Below are 22,694 nucleotides of genomic sequence, written 5' to 3' on the forward strand. Positions count from 1 at the left end.
CTCGCGTAGCGTCCACGCGGACGACGGGCGTGTGCTTTTACATCACGCGCTAGAGCTTCCAACAGGCAACTAAGAATTCAGAATCCAGGATTCCAGTCTGCAAGAGCGGCAAAGCCTCATGGGCACATGTGAGCTTTTCAAAGACAGCCATCTCTCAGCCCTACTCAACAATCACAGACAGGTTACTCTGCTGGGGCCTAGTCTATGCGGGGGGCCGCTGCTGTATTGCGTGGAAAACAGGGTATGTTTGATCCCTGGTACTGGGAGCGTGGTTGGGTTACAGGCTTTCCACTTGATAGAATAGGCCTCAGCAGACTAACCTGTCTGTGATTGTTGAATAGGGCCGAGAGATGTCTGTCTTTGAAAAACTCGTATTTACCCATGATGCCTTCTTGCTCGTGGAAATTAGAATCCTTGATTCCGAATTCTTAGTTGCATGTTGGAATGTCAGGAACGTGCTTTAAACACACAGGCCTGTCAGTTTGGACAATAGGTAAGAAGGGAAAGGCCCCAGAGTAAAACTTGTTAGTCAAGCTTTGAATGCTCTGCAACCTTGGCTTTGAGGAGAAGTGGTGAAATCGCCTCGTTAGCCACTGTGGGGCCAGGAAACCTTTGTTCCAATTTCGGCTCCTCGCCTTAACTGCAGTGTGTGATCCTCTGCAACTTTCTGCATGTCGCAGTGTCTCATTCAGTTCCAATCCCTATTTACAAAATTGGGGGCACTTAGAAACAGGCTAAAGAAACAGGCTTAATGTTCGTATGACACATGCTGTTATGCACAATAACACCGGCCTAGACTTTTACGGATTGGGTGCAAAAAATAATCCACTTTGTAAGACACACTGAATAACTAAGACAAGATCCCGGGAAAAGGTGGAAGTTCCAGTCAGCTGCATGTATGTATGAGATTTATAAAGTACAACAGAACTCGGTAATAGGGGACTCGCCTGGGTTGTTACAAGTGGGAGTGCAGAGCCAGCCTGGGCTTTAAGTGGGACAGGGCTAGCCCGGGCCAAGCCCCGGCAGGCTCAGAAAAATGATTCTGAGGCGGGTCCATTAATCTCTCCTGCTAGTGCCAGCCGATCGAGGACAGGGCTTTTTTTTCTAAAGCCTAAAGCTCCCGCTCATGTGCGAGAGCTTCAGGCTTCAGAAAAAAATGCCTTTTCTCCATAATGGTGGCGCCTGCACCTGCGAGGCATCCCTTTAATGAAGGGATGCCCGTGGGATGGTGCCACCATTATAGATGAAAAGATGAAGCAACTGGAAGCCGAGGCCTTTCTTTTCTAAAGTCTGACACTCCAGCTCATTCGGGGGAGCTTCAGGCTTTACGAAAAAGGCCTTGGCTTCCTTCCGCCTCACCAACAGTGCTGCTGCCCCTCTTGAAATGCTAGGCATGGGGCAGCACCACCATTAAGGCTTAACACCAGTGATAGAAGTGTACCAAAAAAGTAGAGGATCTGTGACTCTGGTGGGGTACAGAGTAGGAAGGAAAGGAGCGACGTGCATCACATTTTTCAAGGGTTGCGGCCATGCTGGTTGACAGCCAATTGAGGTGAAACAGATTTCAGTTCAGCTGTTACTGATATCAGGTGGTAAAGTGGAGAAGTGTGCTTTAACTTCACAAAGAACAGTTCAAGGAATGGTGAAAATGGTTGCAAAAAGTAGTGCAGCTGTTAACAGTTAAAAATAAATGTAGTGGATTAAGTGAACGACCGTTCACTTAAACCACTGCTTAAAACATGTGGCTGCTTTCCTCCGCCAGACATCTCTTTAAGTAATAAATGCAGAGATCAACACCCTCTCCCCCTTCAGAAGGGGGGAGGGGCCTGATCTCTACACGCCTGTTGGGCGTGCCTGTAGACCATTAAGATGGGGCTCGGCAAGGGGGTGTGACCTAACGAGCCAGCAGGCGATCACCCCACCTCCACCATTAGGCCACGCCCCCTTGACGAGCCCTGGCGCGACCCCCTGTCCTCCACCATTAGGCCACAACCCCTTGATGAGCCCTGGCGTGAACCCCTCTCCCCCACCATTAGGCCATGCCCCCTTAGTGAGCCCTGGCTCATTTCTCAGTGCCACTTAAGGCACTGGGGATAGCAGAGGGATTGGGGTGGATGAGGGATTACGGGAGGAGGGTGGAAACGCCAGAGGGGCGAATCAGTGATAGGTGAAATGTTCTTCGAGGAGTAGAGTTTTCAGGCCCTTCCTGATTGGTAGGAAGGATGGGCGGGTCCAGTCTTATCTGCCTTGGCAACTTGCTTCAGAGACGGGGTGCACAGCAGGGGAAAGCCTTTTCCCTGATATTTTCCCTTTTGCAGTTCCCAGAGCGCAGAGAAAGTGTTTGCTGCTAATCTGCAGATATTACAGGATTTTAAAATGGATAATATATGGGATAACGTGCTCCCTAACATATGTTCTAACGCCATTGAAAGTCACTCAGGGTGTTCTGTGACCAAATCCTTCCAGATCCTTTGTAAGGGTAAGGAACTTTGATGTGACTTCCGATATCCTTTTTAGGTACGGCAGGGGGTATTTTATTCCTTATAATACATGGCTGCTCCGTCATCCCTTTTAACGTATGCTCACTTGCAGGGCTTTCATTTGGGGGTGCCATGGGTTGCCATGGGTTACAACTGCGACCCCTGAAGTCTCCCTTGCTACCCCTACAAAATGTTTAGTGTAGAAATGTTTGACCATAGCACATGAAGTGGCCCTTCATTTCATTGTGCCACAACTAATTCTTAATTGTAACGTCTCTATCTTTCCTGTCTCCCTGGCTTGCTGTTCAGGATGTTTGTTTGCATGTATGAGGTAACGAGTGCCCAGAGTATGGGATGGCGTGTGAGTGCGCTGCTTTCCCTATTTTACCAACCTCTGAAGCCGGAAAAGTAGATCCAGGCAGGCTTCACATGTGGTCAACTTTTCACCAGACCTGCAGATGAACTGGTCTGCTGTTAAATCTCAGTTACCAGTTTAATGGCATCCACTACAGAGTGTAATTTACTTTCTGACATTGAGAACATTCAGACATGTAATTGCTAATTTTAACATAGCCAGTAAGATAGCTCAGTGGGTTCAGCGCTTGCTTCTGCAATATGTGTGTGTGATCTGCAGGTTGCAAGTTCAAATCCTGGCAAAGCCTACTCACCCTTTCATCCTTCTGAGGTTGATAAATTAGTTCTGTCACAGGTTGGTAGATATTGTATGTATATTTTTTTTTATATAAAGTGCTTAAGCGTAAGTGCTATATAATCAGCGCCGCAATGCCCTTGGGCTGTAGTGCGCTTTACAAATACAAAAATAAATAAATACAAAATAAATAATAACACAACATTATCATTTGGCCTTGGACGTCTGCTTGCATTCACAGTAATTTTGTAATATGAGCCTATACACACTGATCTTAACGATACATATGGCGATCCATTCTTGTATGAAATGTACATCACATTATAGTGATATCGTAACCATATTTTTCATAGTGTACTCAGGAACAATGGAATGTGATGCCACTTCCTGTTTTGTCAAGGGGTGAAAGGTTGTGTTTCATCGCTTCCTGTGATGTCACTTTGGGGTGGGGTCAAATGACATCTCTTCCTGTGATGTCATCAGAGGTCAAGGGTCGTGTGATATCACTTCGGCTACCCCTGCATTTTGGTGAAATGATGTCCCTGGTCTCTTGCTTAATCTAATGTTAGAGTCCTTCCAGTTGTTGCTACATGTAATCAATCTAGAAACTGTTCAGATGGAAAAAAAAACCAATATGCAGCTTGTAATGTGCTGCAAAACATGTCTTAAGCAGTTTCATAGAGTGAATTTACAAGTCGCTTTGTGAGTTTAAACAAATGACCATGATGACAGCATCTTAATCCCCTGTCCGGCCGGACACAGTATAAACACACTGCCATGAACAGGCCCTGACCAATGAATGCACTACTGCAGTCACCGTAGTGGTGTCAATTTCTTATTACAGGTGAGTCGTTATGTCACAAGACAGTCACAAGTAAATGCTCTCTGGTACACTCTCAGGGCATGATTTTTATATCCGCAATGTTCCACCATATGAGGTGGAAAGGCAGTGTTTCTATTTTCTATTGATTGCAATGGCATGGGGTTTGGGTCTGTGCTGCTCTCGCTTCGGGGGAGGTTAAGACGTACTCTACGGCAGGAGGACGCAGGGAGTGGGGGGGCGTGTGCGGTGGAGCGCTGCGGGGGGTGCTTTTTCCCCAATTTGGGGGTTGGTGGCGAAATGCTCTTGCTGCCTCTCCCTAAGACTTGGTGGTGGTGGTGTGCGCAGGTTTCCTCGACTCCGAACCTGAATGGCACTTTTCTACCTCCCCGCCCCTCTTGGAATGCCACGGGGTGGGTGTGGAGGGAAGATCTCTTGATGGTGGGGGGGCAGGTGTCAGGAAAGACGAGAATTAGTCTACACCAGTGGTCTTCAAACGGTTTATGCCAAGGCCCCCCTGAGAAAACAATAAATTATTCGGGGCCCCCCTGCCCCACCCCTCTGTGTTGGTGTTAACTTTTTTTATAGATATAGCTGCGAAATGTGGGATGTCCATACACGAGCACACTGGATTGTTTTGCATATGAGACTCTGACAAGCATGCCAATCAAGGAAGTTGGCTCACATTGTAAATCCACTAGGCCAGGGGTCTTCAAAATGTTTTGGCCTGGGCCCCCCTGAGCAAAATATGGGCAGGCCAGGGCCCCCCAAAGAAATGCCAAATGGACAGTATGTATTGCGCACTGTCACTGCACCCTACTCCCAGTATAGTCCCTGGGCTCCCCCACCTGCTCCCATCACAGTGGCTGGGCTCCCTCACCACACTCCTACCCAGTCCCTAGGCTCTCCCCACACCATCACACACCCTGGGCTCTCCCCACCCTGCTCCCACCACTATCCCATGGTTCCCGCCCATCCTGCTCTCACCACAGTCCTTGGGCTCCCCGGTCCCGTTCCCAACACAGTCCGAGAGCCAGTGGCGGCTGGTGAATTTTTTAAGTGGAGGGGCATAACTATTTCCCCCAAAAATGCCATAGCGACCGAGCGCAGTGAGGGAGTCCGAACCAATCAAGAGGAGGTTCGGGGGGTGACCCCCGTGAATTTTTTAAATAAAATAATGGGTTAAAATGTTGCATTGTAGAGCATTCTTTAAAGAAAAATGGGTAAATATCCAAACAGTTTGCAATTGCTGCTGGGGCGGCCCAGGGGGCAGGCATGACATGTTTTACTGGACATCTATGATGGATGTCCAGCAAAAATATACCTTCCCTGCCCCCTGGGCCCCACTAGGCCTAACACAATCAACATGGTTATGTGTGTATGCAAGGCACTGGGGTGCCAAGGGGGGAAAGCATGGTATATTTGACTGGACATCTATGATAGAAATCCAGTAAAAAAAATACAACACCCCTGTCCCTTGTGCTCCACAGCACCCCAGAAGGAGAGCTGATTTTGGCAGGTGGGTAGGGGGATTGTGCAACAAAGGCATTTAGGCATTTTTAAAATGCCTTTGTTGTGCAACCCTCCTTCCCCCCTCTATCCACCACTTGCCAAAATCAGCTCAACAGACCAAAACAAACTAACACACACACACACACACACACACACACACACATTCATACAGCAATCACTCTATCATCCATCACCATACACTCACACATAACACAAGCATTCACGCATCCATACACGTTTCAATAAAATAAATGAACATAAACATACCTTCTGCATTGGCCTGCGTGTGGGTGCTGAAACGCCCTGCTCCAGGCTGCTCTGTCCGTATGAGCGAGGAGACGCAGGAGCTCCCCATCGCACATACAGCCATGCAGTGCCCCAGCCAGCATTTCCAATGAGCTATGCAAGGCTGGCGAAGTAAAACGCCCACAGCCTTGCATGGCTCAGTGAGCATGTGCGGCTGGGGAATAAACTGCTCAGCCAGCCCAGGAGCACTCCATCAGCTGGAAAAAGCAGCGGAGGGAAAGCTCATTGTTTCACTGTGCCGGCTCCTTAGCTCCTCCATAATGGGTGAGGGGGCCACTGGGTGGGTGCCTCCTCACCATTATGGATGAGCCGCCAGGCTCGGACTGGCCTATAGGGCAAGGCCTGTACTGAAAATACAAAATGCCAGTCTGGGCCAGTCAAAATTGGCCATCTTTTTGGCCGATGTGGGCCAGTTTGATGAGTTACTTCACCATGCAGTTAGTCATTTTAACCATTGTTGCTGAATAAATATTCTATAAATATCACAATGTACTTACATTTTAGCACACAGCACCCCTTGGGTACTATTCAAACACTCTGTGAATAAATATCCATTTACAACTGTGGGCCACTTTTTTTATTGGTGCCTGAAACAGTGTCATGCTTCGGCCCGACCATGTGAGCTGCCCCTGCCCATTTCTTCCAATCTCACGGCCCCCCAGGGATGCGGCCACGGCACCCCACGGGGCCGCGCCCCACAGTTTGAATACCGCTGGCCTACACCGACACCTCTGCCAGATCACTGGAACCAGCGCGCGGGAGAACTGTGTGCCTGCAGCGTAGCCTCGGCTACCCCCCACCCCCACTCCCTCTACTCCTCATCTGCGTCTCTTTTTCCTCATTCTTCTCTTCCTTGACTCCCCTCACTCTCCACCCCTCCACTCCCATTCCCCACTTCACTCGACTTATCCTTCCCCATGGCTTACTTACCTCTATTTACCTCCAAGACTTCTTCTCCCTCAACTGCTCTTCCACGTCTGCATTTCTTCTACTAGCGCCCCCCCAACCCCCCCAATCCGCCCCCTCGCCCTTTATTCTCCCGCTACTCCCCACGGGTCACTTCCAAGCTCAATTACATTACAAGATCAATCACCTTCAAGTCCATTCTAAACTCAATCTCCTTCTAAGTCCAATCACCTGAAGTCACTTCTGAGCAAATTGCCTTCCAAGCTCAATCATTTCAGGTCACTTCCAAGCTTCACCCCTTCCAAGCTCAATCATTTCAGGTCACTTCCAAGCTTCACCCCTTCCAAGCTCAATAATTTCAAGTCACTTCCAAGCTTCACCCCTTCCAAGCGCTATCATTTCAGGTCACTTCCAAGCTTCACCCCTTCCAAGCTGAGTCATTTCAAGTCACTTCCAAGCTTCACCCCTTCCAAGCTCAATCATTTTAAGTCACTTCCAAGCTTCACCCCTTCCAAGCTATATCATTTCAGGTCACTTCCAAGCTTCACCCCTTCCAAGCTCTATCATTTCAGGTCACTTCCAAGCTTCACCCCGCCCAAACTCAACCATTTCAAGTAACTTTCAAGCTTCACCCCTTCCAAGCGCAATTATTTCAAGTCACTTCCAAGCTTCACCCCTTCCAAGCTCAATCATTTCAAGTCACTTCCAAGCTTCTCCCCTTCCAAACTCAACCATTTCAAGTAACTTTCAAGCATCACCCCTTCCAAGTTCAATCATTTCAAGTCCCTTCCAAGCTTCACCCCTTCCAAGCTCAATAATTTCAAATCACTTCCAAGCTTCACCCCTTCCAAACTCAATCATTTCAAGTTACTTCCAAGCTTCACCCATTCCAAGCTCAATCATTTCAAGTCATTTCCAAGCTCCACCACCTTCCCAGCTCAACTACTTTCAAGTACCTTCTAAAGTCAGTCACCTTTCAAATTAATTCACTTCACGTCACTTCCAAGCTCAATCACTTTCCAAGCTCAATCACCGGTACGTCCCCTCTAAGCTCAATCACCTCCCAACACGCATCACCTTCAAGTCCCCTCCAAGTTCAATCACTTTCTAGTCTCTTCCAAGCTCAATCATCCCCTCCCCCTCCCCCCACACACACACCCTGTTCTCTACGGGAAAAGGCTAGCAGGAGTGCTGCGTGCCAAGGAAGAGGAGCATTGACGGCTATCAGGCAGTGCTGGGTGTCAGGGTTGAGGTGCATTGACAGAGCTGTGTGTGGGTCCCAGGACTGAAGCAATAGTGCGTGCTGCAGATCCGGCTTGAGTGCATCTTTTCGCCACAGGAACAGGCTAGGCTAGCAGGGGGCGTGCGTGCCAAGGGGCTAGCAGGGGGTGTGCGTGCCAAGGAAGAGGTGCATCGAGGGAGCTGTTTGCGGGCCGGATCTCGGCGCTGGCTCAGGTGCGCTGGCAGAGCTGTGTACCAGTATGTGGGGGGTACAGCAGGGGCAGTTCACAGCTAATGTACGCTGGCACAGCAGTGTGTGGGGTCTAGACGAGGGGTGACAGGAGGCTTTGCTGCCCCAGGTAGAGATGCACACCTGGAGAGCTGCATTCGGGGAATCGCCCCGCCCGCGCACTGCCCCCGGTCGTCCCATTATCTGTTCATGTTCCCTGATTCTGGAATCGTTCGCTCTACCAACCTTCCTCTCTTCTCCCTCGATGAGGACGCGCTCTGGAGCGGTGCCCGCTCACCCCTGCGTCTCACGGCGGCCCCACCTGGAGGTCTGTCCGCGGGGAGCTCCGTAGCGCGAGTGCGCGCACCCAGGAAGTGTGTGGCATTTATGTCCTTCGAAGCAAGCCCATGAAACCGGTTCTGCGGGCGGCGGAGAGACAATGGGCTCACGGATGGTACGGCTCGCCCTCACAGCCACTAGTTCTCCCACATTCTGTCACACCCCTTGACCACATAATAGCCAGCTTCCTGGAGGCATGAGGCCCTGCCATGGCGATACCCCAAACACAAGTTCTACACAAAGCGGCGAGAGGCAGCATGACCTCAGCCTCGACCTTGACACAGGACAGACAGGTATAAAGCATCTGTTCCAACCGACGTTATGCTGAACAAGAACGACCCGGAGGCAGGATGGCGTACAGTGCTTTAAGTGGGCCGGGGCCTGCCGGGGCCGGCCCCGGCAGTCTCCAAAAAGTTGGGCTGAGCCGGGGCCCTGCCGGGGCCCCCGACCTCATCACGCCATGGCAGGACGCATTATCCCGCCGCGGCCGCAGCCGCGACGGTAGATGCGCCCACCACTTTAACGTCAGGCAAGCTGACAGAAGTGCCAGCCAGGCACACCGTTGCTGTGCCTGGCTGGCACTTCCGTCAGTCACTGTAACTTTCTCGGATGACCCCTCATCTGAGGGGCCATCAGAGGAAGCTAGAGTCCTTTAGTTTTCCCTTGCCAGGTCACTGACCCTCAGCGAACCCGCGGGCTCCATGATCAAATATGCACATTAGATCACGGAGCCCGCGGGTTCGCAGAGGGTGAAAGACGCCTCAGGGTCTGTGATCTCTGCTCAGAGCAGAGATCACTGAGCTCGAGGCGCCTTTCTCCTTTGGCAAGGCTTTATAAAAGATGCCTTCAACTGTGTACGTTTAAGCCATCTTTTATAAACGTAGAAATATTTCTATGTTTATAACAGACTGCTTGAATCGTACACAATTCAAGGCATCTTTTATAAAGCTTTGTCGACGGACAAAGCCACCTTGGGTTTTGTCCGTCCTCAACGCTTTATAAAAGATGCCTACTTTTCAAGCCGTCTTTTATAAACATAGACATATGTTACAAATGTCTATGTTTATAAAAGGCAGCTTGAAAAGTACACAGACCATAGTAAGGTAAGCACACAAGTGTGCGTAATTTACTATGCTTTGTGCACTTACAAGCCACCTTTTATAAACATAGAAATATGTAACATACATTGCTATGTATATAAAAGAAGGCTTGAAAAGTCACAAACCATAGTAGTACGCAAACAAATATATAAATGCTCAAATACATTTTTTTTTTTTTTTTTAAAACATTTTATTGGCATTTTTAAAGTGCGAAACAAACAACAAACAGTGACTTAGCAAACAACTTAAAACAAATTAACTAATTAACTACTTAACTTCCACAGCCTTCATAGAGCAATGTATCGTCCGTGATGGGGGGCGGAGGGGGGGGTCGGTGTGGAGCAAATCCGTGGTCGTGGGGGGCTGGGTATGGTGTTGGCCATTCTTGGAAACCAGTCACAGGCGGTATTCTGTTAGGAGCGAAAATTCAGGGGGGTTTGTGGTCGGAGGCAAATTGAATGTCATGCACCAGGGCCTTCCATGAGTCCAGAGCTTCATTGGAGTCGTCATCGTTCGAGCGGATACCATCCTGCCAGGCCCTAGTCTCCGCCTCCGTCCACTTTTCCAGGTCTTTGAGCCAACGTCCGTGTCTAGGGCCCCTTGGGGATTTCCATGCCATCGCCACGGACCTCTTCGCAAGGATGCAAGCAAGGTCCATTAATTTGACCTGATGCTTGTGTTTGCTGAGTCTGGGATGGGCTCCCAGCAGGCATTCCTTTGGGTTCCACTCGTATCTTGTGAGCCCCGCCTCAGTGCAAGTACGTTCCACCATGGACCAGAAGTGCGCAGTTTTGGTGCAGGTCCAAAGCATATGGATCAAGTCCGCCTTGTCGTTACCGCACCAGGGGCAGTGCGGGAGTGCACGATTGTTGAAGGTGGCAACTCTTAGCGGAGTCATGTATGTCCGGTATAGGACATTTAACTGGACTTGTTTAAATCTGGCATTCCTCGACACCTCCTTGGGGTACAGAAGTATTCGCTCCCATTCGCCGTCGGTGAGCGGGACCCCCAGGTCGGATTCCCATTTTTGTCTCAGGGGCGCGCTTTTTGGGTTGGGTCTGTCGTTCAGCTTGGCGTATAAGCGGGAGACCGGTCTCCAGCCATCTGCTAGGTCATACATCTCCTGAAGAAGGGGGTCCGGTGGGGGTTCCTCTGGCCAGACGGGCCATTGTGCCTTTGCCGTCCGCTTGAGGCGGTGGTACCACAAGAACTGGGCGTTTGAAATGCCTTCGTTGGCTTGTAAGGATTCGAGTTCTCTGAACGTGCCGTCTTCGAACAGATCTCCCCATGTGTAGATTCCAGCTCTCTCCCATTGTCTCGCTGTCGCTAAGTCTGCGTGGGTCTTGCACACGTCAGCCAGGATGGGGGCACTGGGATTGTAGGGGTGCTCCAGGTGTCGGAGAAAGCCGGTTCTGGCCCACACCTGCCGGCCCAAGGTGACAATCATGGGGACTCCTGAAGCTTGTTTCATCGGGTTCCAAAGCATCTCCTTGGGGAACAGCTTGGAAGTCTGGTTACGGAGGAGCTTCGTTTCCGACGAAAGTTCATCAGAAAGCCATTTCGTTGTGTGACTGAGCTGTGCGGCCAGATAGTACCTTTGCAAATCCGGTAGTTGTATCCCACCTTCTTTGTGCGGGAGCGTGAGTGTGGGGAGGGAGATCTTGTGTCTGGAGGACCCCCATATGAAGTCCTTGATGAGAGAGTCCAGTTTTTTGAAGAAAGGCGGCATGATGTAGAAGCATACGTTCGTGAAGTGGTACAAGAGGCGGGGGAGAACTATCATTTTGACTATTGCGGCTCTGCCCATTACCGCCAGTGGTAGCTTCGACCAAAAGTTCATGGATTTGCGAAGGGTCCTAACAGCTTTTTCCGTGTTATGGTCATGTGTGAGAGCTGGGGTATGGCACACGTCAATTCCCAGGTATTTAAAGTGCTCTAGTTGCCATCGTATCCCGACGTCTGGGAGGTCTGACTCAGCCAGGCCCCTAAGTCTCGCCAGCGGGAACGCACAAGACTTCAGTTTGCTGAATGTTATTCCGGAGTATCGGGAGTAGTTGTCGAGGATATCGAGCGCGACGTGTGCGTTGAGCCAGGGGTTATTCAAGTACAGGAGGACATCGTCCGCATACATGGATATTATGGCATAGTCCCTGCCCAGCCCGATGCCCGCGTCAAAATGTTGTGCCCTGAAGTAGGCAGCCACTGGCTCCAAGCCCAGTATATATAACATTGGGGATAGTGGGCATCCTTGTCGGGTGCCGCACTGTATCGGCCAGGCCTCGGACATCGTCGTTCCAGTCTTCACCCTCGCTGTCGGGGTGTTGTACAGTACCTCAATCCACCTCACGAAGCTCGCTCCAAAGCCGAATTCCTTTAGTACTTCAATCAACCACTCCCAATAGATGGAATCAAAAGCTTTTATGGCATCCAGAGAGAGTACAGCGAGGTCTTCATCTCGGTCGTGGGTCTCCGCCATGATATGTTGGAGCCTCCTCAGGTTCGCAGTGGTGTTGCGACCTGGCACAAAACCATTCTGGTCTTCATGGATCAAGGTTCCAATCACCTTCGCCAGCCTTTTAGCTAAAATTGTGGTCAGAATTTTACAGTCGTAGTTCAGCATGGCAATCGGGCGGTATGATTCGCAGTTGTTGGCGGGTTTGTTAGGTTTGAGTATAGGGATAATAATTGTCTCTTTCATGGAGTCAGGTAAGGTCCCAGTTTCAAATGCCTCCATATAGACCCTGTGGAGTGTCGGGGCAAGGGTCGCTGCGTAGGCTTTGTAGAATTCGGGCGGGAGTCCATCGCTCCCGGGGGTTTTACAAGTGGTCAGCGACTGGATCGCATATGTCACGTCCTCAGCGGTGATCTCTGCATCCAATGACTCTCTCTGGGCCTCCGTCAGACTTGGGAGCTCAATCTCGGCCAGTGTGGTCCTGATGTCGTCCACTGGTATTTTGGCGTCATGGGCGTACAACCTGGAGTAGAAGGCCGCAAAAGCTGAGTTGATATCTCGTTGCGTCCGGTGAGTCGTCCCCCTTTCATCCGTTATTTCGGTTGGGAGGTGTCTTGGAAACTCGCGCCCACACAGCCAGGCAAGCATTCTACCAGGCTTATCCGCTTCTTTGTGAGTTCTGGCTATGTAGGTCGCGTAGTCGAATTTGGACAGTCTGTTCCATGCCAATAGGCACTCCTCCCGGATGTCCTTCAACTCTGTTTCGGCATCGGGCGCATTATTGAGTTCGGATTCGAGGTGGGTGATCCTGTCTTCCAGTTTCTCCAGTTTCAGTCTCAGTTGCTTGCGAATACCTCCGGCACCTGATATAACTTCGCCTCTTGTGACAACTTTCATGGCCTCCCAGAGTGTGCTCCAGCGTGATACTGAACCTGTATTAATGTCGAGATAATCTTCAAGTTTGGTACCCAGTTCCTCCCTGAACACGTGGTCCGTGAGTGCTGCGGGTGGCATTCTCCATAGCGGGATTGGTGGCCTGGGTCCTCTAGGGGTCCATTGCATGATCAGCGGTGAGTGATCAGATATGGTTCTACCTAGGTAAAGTGTGTCGTCCACCTGCTGAGCCAGCGCGCGATCAATGAACAGATAGTCTATTCTCGTGTGGACCTTGTGGGGGGCCGAGTAATAGGAGTAGCTCCTCTCGTTGCGATGTTGTTCCCTCCAGATATCCACCAGGTCGAGCTGTTCTATTGCCGTGTTCAGCGCGTTAGACGCGAGGTTGTTCAGGGAACGGGGGGGACCGACCTGTCCAGAGCGCCGTTCCTGACGGAATTGAAGTCGCCGCCCCATATGAAAGCGCTCTCTCTCCTGGGAATGATTTTGGCAGTGAGCATTGCGAGGTGTGAGGGTATTCCTTGTTGCGGGAAATATGAGTTCACCAGGCACACCGGTATGGAATCGATGGTGCCCCATAATATTAGATATCTGCCCTCCTTATCGGCTTTGTGGCCCAACAGGTGGAAGGGGACAGTTGGGCTCACCCACGTGAACACTCCTCTGGCGAATTTGGAATAAGGCGCCCCTTTCCCAGTACCTCCCCACTTATCGGAGAGTTTGGCCGTTGCTTCGTCCGTGAGGTGGGTTTCTTGGAGCATTGCTATTGATATCTTTTTCCTACGCAGATAGGAGTGGATCCGATTCCTTCTCATGTACGTGCCCATGCCCCTCACATTCCACGTCATCACCTTGATTTGGGACGCCATGGAGTTATTGTTTCAGCCTCGTCTTCCACGCCTCCCCCGCCTCCGGGCGGTACATTATCCCCCTCAGGGTCTGGCGACGTCCCGTCCGCCGCCCCCAAGAGCCTCCGGTCCCATTTTTCTGCTTCATTAGTAGTCTGAGGGCTGTGGTGTGAACAAAAACAAATAACAAAACTAAAACTGGTGCGCCCAGCAACGACAGAGTCTTGAGGGTGCTCAGGCGCTCTCGTACCGTCTGGACCCATCCGGGTATCGGGCACGAGGAAGGTCGGGCAGGCAACTGGCCTGACCTATTCTGTTCGTGGGGGGTGGGGCCCTGTGCCTGGCGGGGGCCGAGCGAGGGCCGTTTCATCTTTGCGAACTATTGGGTGATGTTACCTTCTTCTTAGATCGTGTGCCTAACGTCCGAGTTGAGTATATGAGGCATGACATCTTCGCATCGGGCGAGGGGGTCATCAATTCGCGGAAAGTTGAGAGTCATTGTCCGCTGCTAGATTGTTGTCCTCTAGCCACATGGTCGCCGCTGCCGGGGATTCCAAGAAGATCGCCCTGCCCTTGTGGATCACTTTTAGTCTGGAGGGGTAGAGCAACATATATTTTAGGTCTAGTTGTCTGAGCCGAGCCTTGATCGGCACGAATGAGTTCCTCTCCCGTTGAACTTTCGGGGTGTAATCAGGGTAGATCGTGATCTTAGAGTCGTTGCGTTCGATAGGGCCCTCCTCTCTGGAGTGTCGGAGGATAATCTCCCTATCTCGGAAGTTCAGAACTTTGGCAATTATAGGGCGGGGGCGCGAGCCCGGCGGGGGTTTCTTCTGCAGCAATCTGTGCGCCCTTTCAATCGAGAATCCCTGCGTCAGCTTTCCTGCGCCCACCTCCTGTTGTATCAGGGATTCCACATAGGCCGTCGGATTCGGGCCCTCGCTTCCCTCCGGTACCCCCAGTATTCGGATGTTGGCGCGTCTGGCTTGGCCCTCGGCCTCTTCGGCCCTGGCTTCAAGTGTGAGTACCTTCCGTTCTAGGTCCGTCACCTTGGCCTTCAGCTCCGTTGTGTCTCCCGACGTCTCTTTAATGGTGGATTCGGCGGAGGTCACCCTTTCCGTCAAGTTGCGGGCGTCCTGGCGCACAAGCTGCAGCTCAGATTTGAACTCCCCAATTCTCATGTCTATGAACGCACGCAATGATTCAATCGCCTCCAGTACTTGTGCTTGGTTTTCTGGGGAACCTGTTGGTTGCGCTCGGGGGGGTTCAGGAGTGGAAGCACTTGGCTGCGGAGGAGTCTTCGCTTTAGCGGACACGTAGGTGTCCATGGTGCTTGCCTTTGTCTTGTTCCTGGATGCCATATTGGCGCCACTCAATCGTGTGGAGACAGGCGCCGGGGTTATTTGTCGGAAGCAGGGTGGTCCAGGCTCAAGTTTTCAAGAGGGTGTACAGTGGGATATTTATCAGGTCGTTCGCGCTCATGCCCGGCGCTCTCCCCACCGCCACCGTCGTCTGTTGTCGACGGCCGGGGCCGTGCTCGGTGGTGTGGGTCTGAGCCCCGGCCGGGGGCTCTGGTTGGTTCAACTCAGCAGGGCCGGATAGAAGTAGAGGCTCCTCACCCCCGATGCAGTCGCAGCAGAAGTTGATAGGTCGGTTTGGCTGCAAGAGCGGCCGGCGTTCTCCTGCGACATTAGTTTCGTAAGATGGCCGCCATCTTGGGTCCCGCCAAGGGGGGGGACCGTTATCGGGACGAATCCGTGGGCTCGGGGGCCCGGATCCAGGGGAAGACCTCTGCAGCGTATCCGGGGTCGGTTCCCCTCCCCTCGGAACCGATTCTTTCTATCTCATGTGCGATTTTAAGTAGGCAAAAGGATCTGGAAACGGCGCCTCGGCCGGAGCACGGCGACTCAGCTTCCACTCGCCATGAGCTCCAGGCCACGCCCCAAATACATTTATATATTTGTTTGCGCACCTTACTATGATTTGTGCACTTTTAGGCCACTCCCACAATGGAAGCCACGCCCCCAAAGGAGGGCCCCCCCTCAATTTCTTACCCCACTTAAAGCACTGGCGTTAGAGACAGAGGGACTCGAGTTCCTCACACTAAGAGCATCGCTGTGTCAGTCCAACGGAGCTTTGCAGCGTCCCCGAGACAGATGCCCTACACTTTGAGGGTCTTAAAGTCATATCCTCCTAAATAGGAGGGCCCTGAGTCAAAACCCTCAGAGTAAGAGGGTATGAGAGCAAGACTCTTCTGAATCGGAGGGTCGTGATGTCAGTACCCCCCTCAGACACAGAAGGTTTCCAAGTCGGAACCGTTCACTCCTGGAGGGTCTCATGGTCCGAGTAAGTAAGACAAAACATGTTCAATTGTCAGGGTCCCTCAGGCTAGGAGGGTCTCCACGTTAGAGCTCATCCATCAGGGCGGGTGTCTCTGCTGAAGCGTCTCAGACCACGAGGGTCTCAATGTCAGCATCGCCCACTAAGGAAGAGTCAACCTGTCAGACTAGGAGGGTCTTCACGTTAGAGCTCTTCCATCCAGAAGGGTGTTTCTACTGACCCGTCTCAGACCATGAGGGTCTCAATGTCAGCATTGCCTACTTAGGAAGAGTCAACCTGTCAGACTAGGATCGTCTTCACGTTAGAGCTCTTCCATCCAGAAGGGTGTTTCTACTGACGCATCTTAGACCACGAGGGTCTCAATGTCAGCATCGTCACTTAGGAAGAGTGAACCCATCAGACTAGGAGGGTTTCCACGTTAGAGCTCTTCCATCCACAAGGGTGCCTCTACTTAATTTAATTTGGGATTTATATAGCGCTACGAACCCTCAGGTATCTGAGCGCTGCTTATTACCCATGGTGTGTGGTGCTCATTTATCGACCTCGGAAGGATGAAAGGCTGAGTTAGGCTGAGTTTGGCCCCGCCAGGATTCGAACCTGCGTCAGCAGGCTCTGCACCGATGTCAAAACGAGCGCTCTACTCGCTGTGCCCTTCTACTGAAGCATCTCAGACCATGAGGGTCTCAATGTCAGCATCGTTCACTTAGGAAGGCTCTACCCATCAGACTAGGAGGGTCTCCAAGTTATGGCCCTTCCATCCAGAAGGGTGTCTCTACTGAAGCATCTCAGACCATGAGGGTCTCACTGTCAGCATCGTTCATTTAGGAAGACTCAACCCATCAGAATAGGAGGTTCTCCAGGTTAGAGCTCTTCTATCCAGAAGGGTGACTCTACTGAAGCATCTCAGACCATGAGGGTCTCAATGTCAGCATCGTTCACTTATGAAGGCTCAACCCATCAGATACGGAGGGTCTCCACGTTAGAGCTCTACCATCCAGAAGGGTGTCTCTACTGAAGCGTCTCAGACCATGAGAGTCTCAATGTCAGCATCGTTCACTTAGGAAGGCTCAACCCATCACACTAGGAGGGTCTCCATGTTAGAGCTCATCCATCAGGGAGGGTGTCTCTGCTGAAGCGTCTCAGACCACGAGGGTCTCAATGTCAGCATCGCCCACTTAGGAAGAGTCAACCTGTCAGACTAGGAGGGTCTTCACGTTAGAGCTCTTCCATCCAGAAGGGTGCCTCTACTGAAGCGTCTCAGACCATGAGGGTCTCAATGTCAGCATCGTTCACTTAGGAAGGCTCTACCCATCAGACTAGGAGGGTCTCCATGTTATAGCCCTTCCATCCAGAAGGGTGTCTCTACTGCAGCGTCTCAGACCATGAGGGCCTCAATCAGCATCGTTCACTTAGGAAGGCTCTACCCATCAGACTAGGAGGGTCTCCACGTTATAGCCCTTCCATCCAGAAGGGTGTCTCTACTGAAGCATCTCAGACCATGAGGGTCTCAATGTCAGCATCGTTGATTTAGGAAGACTCAACCCATCAGACTAGGAGGTTCTCCAGGTTAGAGCTCTTCTATCCAGAAGGGTGTCTCTATTGAAGAGTCTCAGACCATGAGGGTCTCAATGTCAGCATCGTTCACTTAGGAAGGCTCAACCCATCAGACTAGGAGGGTCTCCACGTTAGAGCTCTTCCATCCAGAAGGGTGTTTCTACTGACGCTTCTCAGACCATGAGGGTCTCAATGTCAGCATCGCCCACTTAAGCAGGGTCAACCTGTCAGACTAGGAGGGTCTTCACGTTAGAGCTCTTCCATCCAGAAGGGTGCTTCTACTGACGCGTCTCAGACCATGAGGGTCTCAATGTCAGCATCGTCCACTTAGGAAGCCTCAACCCATCAGATTAGGAGCGTCTCCACGTTAGAGCTCTACCATCCAGAAGGGTGTCTCTACTGAAGCGTCTCAGACCATGAGGGTCTCAATGTCAGCATCGTTCATTTAGGAAGACTCAACCCATCAGACTAGGAGGGTCTCCACGTTAGAGCTCTTCTATCCAGAAGGGTGTCTCTACTGAAGCGTCTCAGACCATGAGGGTATCAATGTCAGCATTGTTCACTTAGGAAGGCTCTACCCATCAGACTAGGAGGGTCTTCACGTTATAGCCCTTCCATCCAGAACGGTGTCTCTACTGAAGCGTCTCAGACCATGAGGGTCTCAATGTCAGCATTGTTCACTTAGGAAGGCTCAACCCATCAGATTAGGAGCGTCTCCACGTTAGAGCTCTACCATCCAGAAGGGTGTCTCTACTGAAGAGTCTGAGACCATGAGGGTCTCAATGTCAGCATCGTTCACTTAGGAAGGTTCAAACCATCAGACTAGGAGGGTCTCCACGTTAGAGCTCTACCATCCAGAAGGGTGTCTCTACTGAAGCGTCTGAGACCATGAGGGTCTCAATGTCAGCATTGTTCACTTAGGAAGACTCAACCCATCAGACTAGGAGGTTCTCCACATTAGAGCTCTTCCATCCAGAAGGGTGTTTCTACTGACGCTTCTCAGACCATGAGGGTCTCAATGTCAGCATCGCCCACTTAGGAAGAGTCAACCTGTCAGACTAGGAGGGTCTTCACGTTAGAGCTCTTCCACCCAGAAGGGTGTCTCTACTGAAGCATCACAGACCCTGAGGGTCTCAATGTCAGCATTGTTCACTTAGGAAGGCTCTACCCATCAGACTAGGAGGGTCTCCATGTTATAGCCCTTCCATCCAGAATGGTGTCTCTACTGAAGCATCTCAGACCATGAGGCTCTCAATGTCAGCATCGTTCACTTACGAAGGCTCTACCCATCAGACTAGGAGGGTCTCCATGTTATAGCCCTTCCATCCAGAAGGGTGTCTCTACTGAAGCGTCTCAGACCATGAGGGCCTCAATGTCATCATCGTTCACTTAGGAAGGCTCTACTCATCAGACTAGGAGGGTCTCCACATTATAGCCCTTCCATCCAGAAGGGTGTCTCTACTGAAGCATCTCAGACCATGAGGGTCTCAATGTCAGCATCGTTCATTTGAGAAGGCTCAACCCATCAGACTAGGTAGGAGAGTCTCCACATTAGAGCTCTACCATCCATAAGGGTGTCTCTACTGAAGCATCTCAGACCATGAGGGTCTCAATGTCATCATCGTTCACTTAGGAAGCCTCAACCCATCAGACTAGGAGGTTCTCCAGGTTAGAGCTCTTCTATCCAGAAGGGTGTCTCTACTGAAGCGTCTCAGACCATGAGGGTCACAATGTCAGCATCGTTCACTTAGGAAGGCTCAACCCATCAGACTAGGAGGGTCTCCACGTTAGAGCTCTACCATCCAGAAGGGTGTCTCTACTGAAGCATCTCAGACCGTGATGGTCTCAATGTCAGCAACGTTCACTTAGGAAGACTCAACCCATCAGACTAGGAGGTTCTCCACATTAGAGCTCTTCCATCCAGAAGGGTGTTTCTACTGACACTTCTCAGACCATGAGGGACTCAATGTCAGCAACGCCCACTTAGGAATAGTGAACCTGTCAGACTAGGAGGGTCTTCACGTTAGAGCTTTTCCATCCAGAAGGGTGCTTCTACTGACGCATCTCAGACCATGAGGATCTCAATGTCAGCATCGTCCACTTAGGTAGAGTCAACCCATCAGACTAGGAGGGTCCCCACGTTAGAGCTCTTCCATCCAGAAGGGTGTCTCTACTGAAGCGTCTCAGACCATGAGGGTCTCAATGTCAGCATTGTTCACTTAGGAAGGCTCTACCCATCAGACTAGGAGGGTCTCCATGTTATAGCCCTTCCATCCAGAAGGGTTATCTACAGAAGTGTCTCAGACCATGAAGGCCTCAATTTCAGCATCGTCCACTTAGGAAGGCTCTACCCATCAGACTAGGAGGGTCTTCACATTATAGCCCTTCCATCCAGAAGGGTGTCTCTACTGAAGCGTCTCAGACCATGAGGGTCTCAATGTCAACATCGTTCACTTAGGAAGGCTCAACCCATCAGGTTAGGAGCGTCTCCACGTTAGAGCTCTACCATCCAGAAGGGTGTCTCTACTGAAGCGTCTCAGACGATGAGGGTCTCAATGTCAGCATCGTTCACTTAGGAAGACTCAACCCATCAGACTAGGAGGGTCTCCACGTTAGAGCTCTCCTATCCAGAAGGGTGTCTCTACCGAAGCGTCTCAGACCATGAGGGTCTCAATGTCAGCATTGTTCACTTAGGAAGGCTCTACCCATCAGACTAGGAGGTTCTTTACGTTATAGCCCTTCCATTCAGAAGGGTGTCTCTACTGATGCTTCTCAGACCATGAGGGTCTCTATGTCAGCATTGTTTACTTAGGAAGGCTCAACCCATCAGATTAGGAGCGTCTCCACGTTAGAGCTCTACCATCCAGAAGGGTGTCTCTACTGAAGCGTCTCAGACCATGAGGGTCTCAATGACAGCATCGTTCACTTAGGAAGGCTCAACCCATCAGACTAGGAGGTGCTCCACGTTAGAGCTCTACCATCCAGAAGGGTGTCTCTACTGAAGCGTCTCACACCATGAGGGTCTCAATGTCAGCATTGTTCACTTAGGAAGACTCAACCCATTAGATTAGGAGGTTCTCCATATTAGAGCTCTTGCATCCAGAAGAGTGTTTCTACTGACGCTTCTCAGACCATGAGGGTCTCAATGTCAGCAACGCCCACTTAGGAATAGTCAACCTGTCAGACTAGGAGGGTCTTCACGTTAGAGCTCTTCCATCCAGAAGGGTGCTTCTACTGACGCGTCTCAAACCATGAGGGTCTCAATGTCAGCATCGTCCACTTAGGTAGAGTCAACCCATCAGACTAGGAGGACACGTTAGAGCTCTTCCATCCAGAAGGGTGTCTCTACTGAAGCGTCTCAGACCATGAGGGTCTCAATGTCAGCATTGTTCACTTAGGAAGGCTCTACCCATCAGACTAGGAGGGTCTTCACATTATAGCCCTTCCATCCAGAAGGGTGTCTCTACTGAAGCGTTTCAGACCATGAGGGTCTCAATGTCAGCATCGTTCACTTAGGAAAGCTCAACCCATCAGATTAGGAGCGTCTCCATGTTAGAGCTCTACCATCCAGAAGGGTGTCTCTACTGAAGCGTCTCAGACCATGAGGGTCTTAATGTCAGCATCGTTCACTTAGGAAGACTCAACCCATCAGGCTAGGAGGGACTCCACGTTGAAGCTCTCCTATCCAGAAGGTGTCTCTACTGAAGCGTCTCAGACCATGAGTGTCTCAATGTCAGCATTGTTCACTTAGGAAGACTCAACCCCTCAGACTAGGAGGTTCTTTATGTTATAGCCCTTCCATTCAGAAGGGTGTCTCTACTGAAGTGTCTCAGACCATGAGGGTCTCAATGTCAGCATCGTTCACTTAGGAAGGCTCAACCCATCAGACTAGGAGGGTGTCCACGTTAGAGCTCTACCATCCAGAAGGGTGTCTCTACTGAAGCGTCTCAGACCATGAGGGTCTCAATGTCAGCATCGTTCACTTAGGAAGGCTCTACCCATCAGACTAGGAGGGTCTTCACATTATAGCCCTTCCATCCAGAAGGGTGTCTCTACTGAAGCGTCTCAGACCATGAGGGTCTCAATGTCAGCATCGTTCACTTAGGAAAGCTCAACCCATCAGATTAGGAGCGTCTCCACGTTAGAGCTCTACCATCCAGAAGGGTGTCTCTACTGAAGCGTCTCAGACCATGAGGGTCTTAATGTCAGCATCGTTCACTTAGGAAGACTCAACCCATCAGACTAGGAGGGACTCCACGTTGGAGCTCTCCTATCCAGAAGGTGTCTCTACTGAAGCGTCTCAGACCATGAGTGTCTCAATGTCAGCATTGTTCACTTAGGAAGGCTCTACCCATCAGACTAGGAGGTTCTTTATGTTATAGCCCTTCCATTCAGAAGGGTGTCTCTACTGAAGTGTCTCAGACCATGAGGGTCTCAATGTCAGCATCGTTCACTTAGGAAGGCTCAACCCATCAGATTAGGAGCGTCTCCACATTATAGCCCTTCCATCCAGAAGGGTGTCTCTACTGAAGCGTCTCAGACCATGAGGGTCTCAATGTCAGCATCGTTCACTTAGGAAGGCTCAACCCATCAGACTAGGAGGGTGTCCACGTTAGAGCTTTACCATCCAGAAGGGTGTCTCTACTGAAGCGTCTCAGACCATGAGGGTCTCAATGTCAGCATCGTTCACTTAGGTAGAGTCAACCCATCAGACTGGGAGGGTTCCCATGTTAGAGCTCTACCATCCAGAAGGGTGTCTCTACTGAAGCGTCTGAGACCATGAGGGTCTCAATGTCAGCATTGTTCACTTAGGAAGGCTCAACCCATCAGACTAGGAGGGTCTTCACGTTAGAGCTCTTCCATCCAGAATGGTACTTCTACTGACGCGTCTCAGACCATGAGGGTCTCAATGTCAGCATCGTCCACTTAGGTAGAGTCAACCCATCAGACTGGGAGGGTTCCCATGTTAGAGGGTTTATGGTCATAATCTCGAGAAAAAAAATCTCGAAAAAAAAATCTAAAAAAAAAGGTCGAAAAAAAAAGTCAC

At 50.9% G+C, this 22,694-nt stretch overlaps 1 protein-coding gene across 2 annotated transcripts in view; it reads right to left on the reverse strand.

Moving 5' to 3' along the window:
• Positions 1 to 8,557, reverse strand: part of LOC138566951 (cornifelin homolog) — a 95,186-nt gene extending 86,629 nt beyond the window's left edge. The window contains exon 1 of one of the 2 annotated variants that reach the window (XM_069644737.1): positions 8,370 to 8,557. Coding sequence is in view for 1 of the 2 variants with exons in the window: in XM_069644728.1 (XP_069500829.1) it covers positions 5,729 to 5,737 (9 nt within the window). In the remaining variant the exon portion in view is untranslated. Of the gene's footprint in view, positions 1 to 5,728; positions 5,848 to 8,369 lie in introns of those variants that run through there. The other variant, XM_069644728.1, reaches the window with a different exon arrangement.
• Between the last annotated feature and the right edge of the window lie 14,137 nt (positions 8,558 to 22,694).

Source organism: Ambystoma mexicanum, chromosome 1p (genome assembly GCF_040938575.1).
Source record: "Ambystoma mexicanum isolate Mex_15411 chromosome 1p, UKY_AmexF1_1, whole genome shotgun sequence".
In the NCBI taxonomy this organism is placed as follows: domain Eukaryota; kingdom Metazoa; phylum Chordata; class Amphibia; order Caudata; family Ambystomatidae; genus Ambystoma; species Ambystoma mexicanum.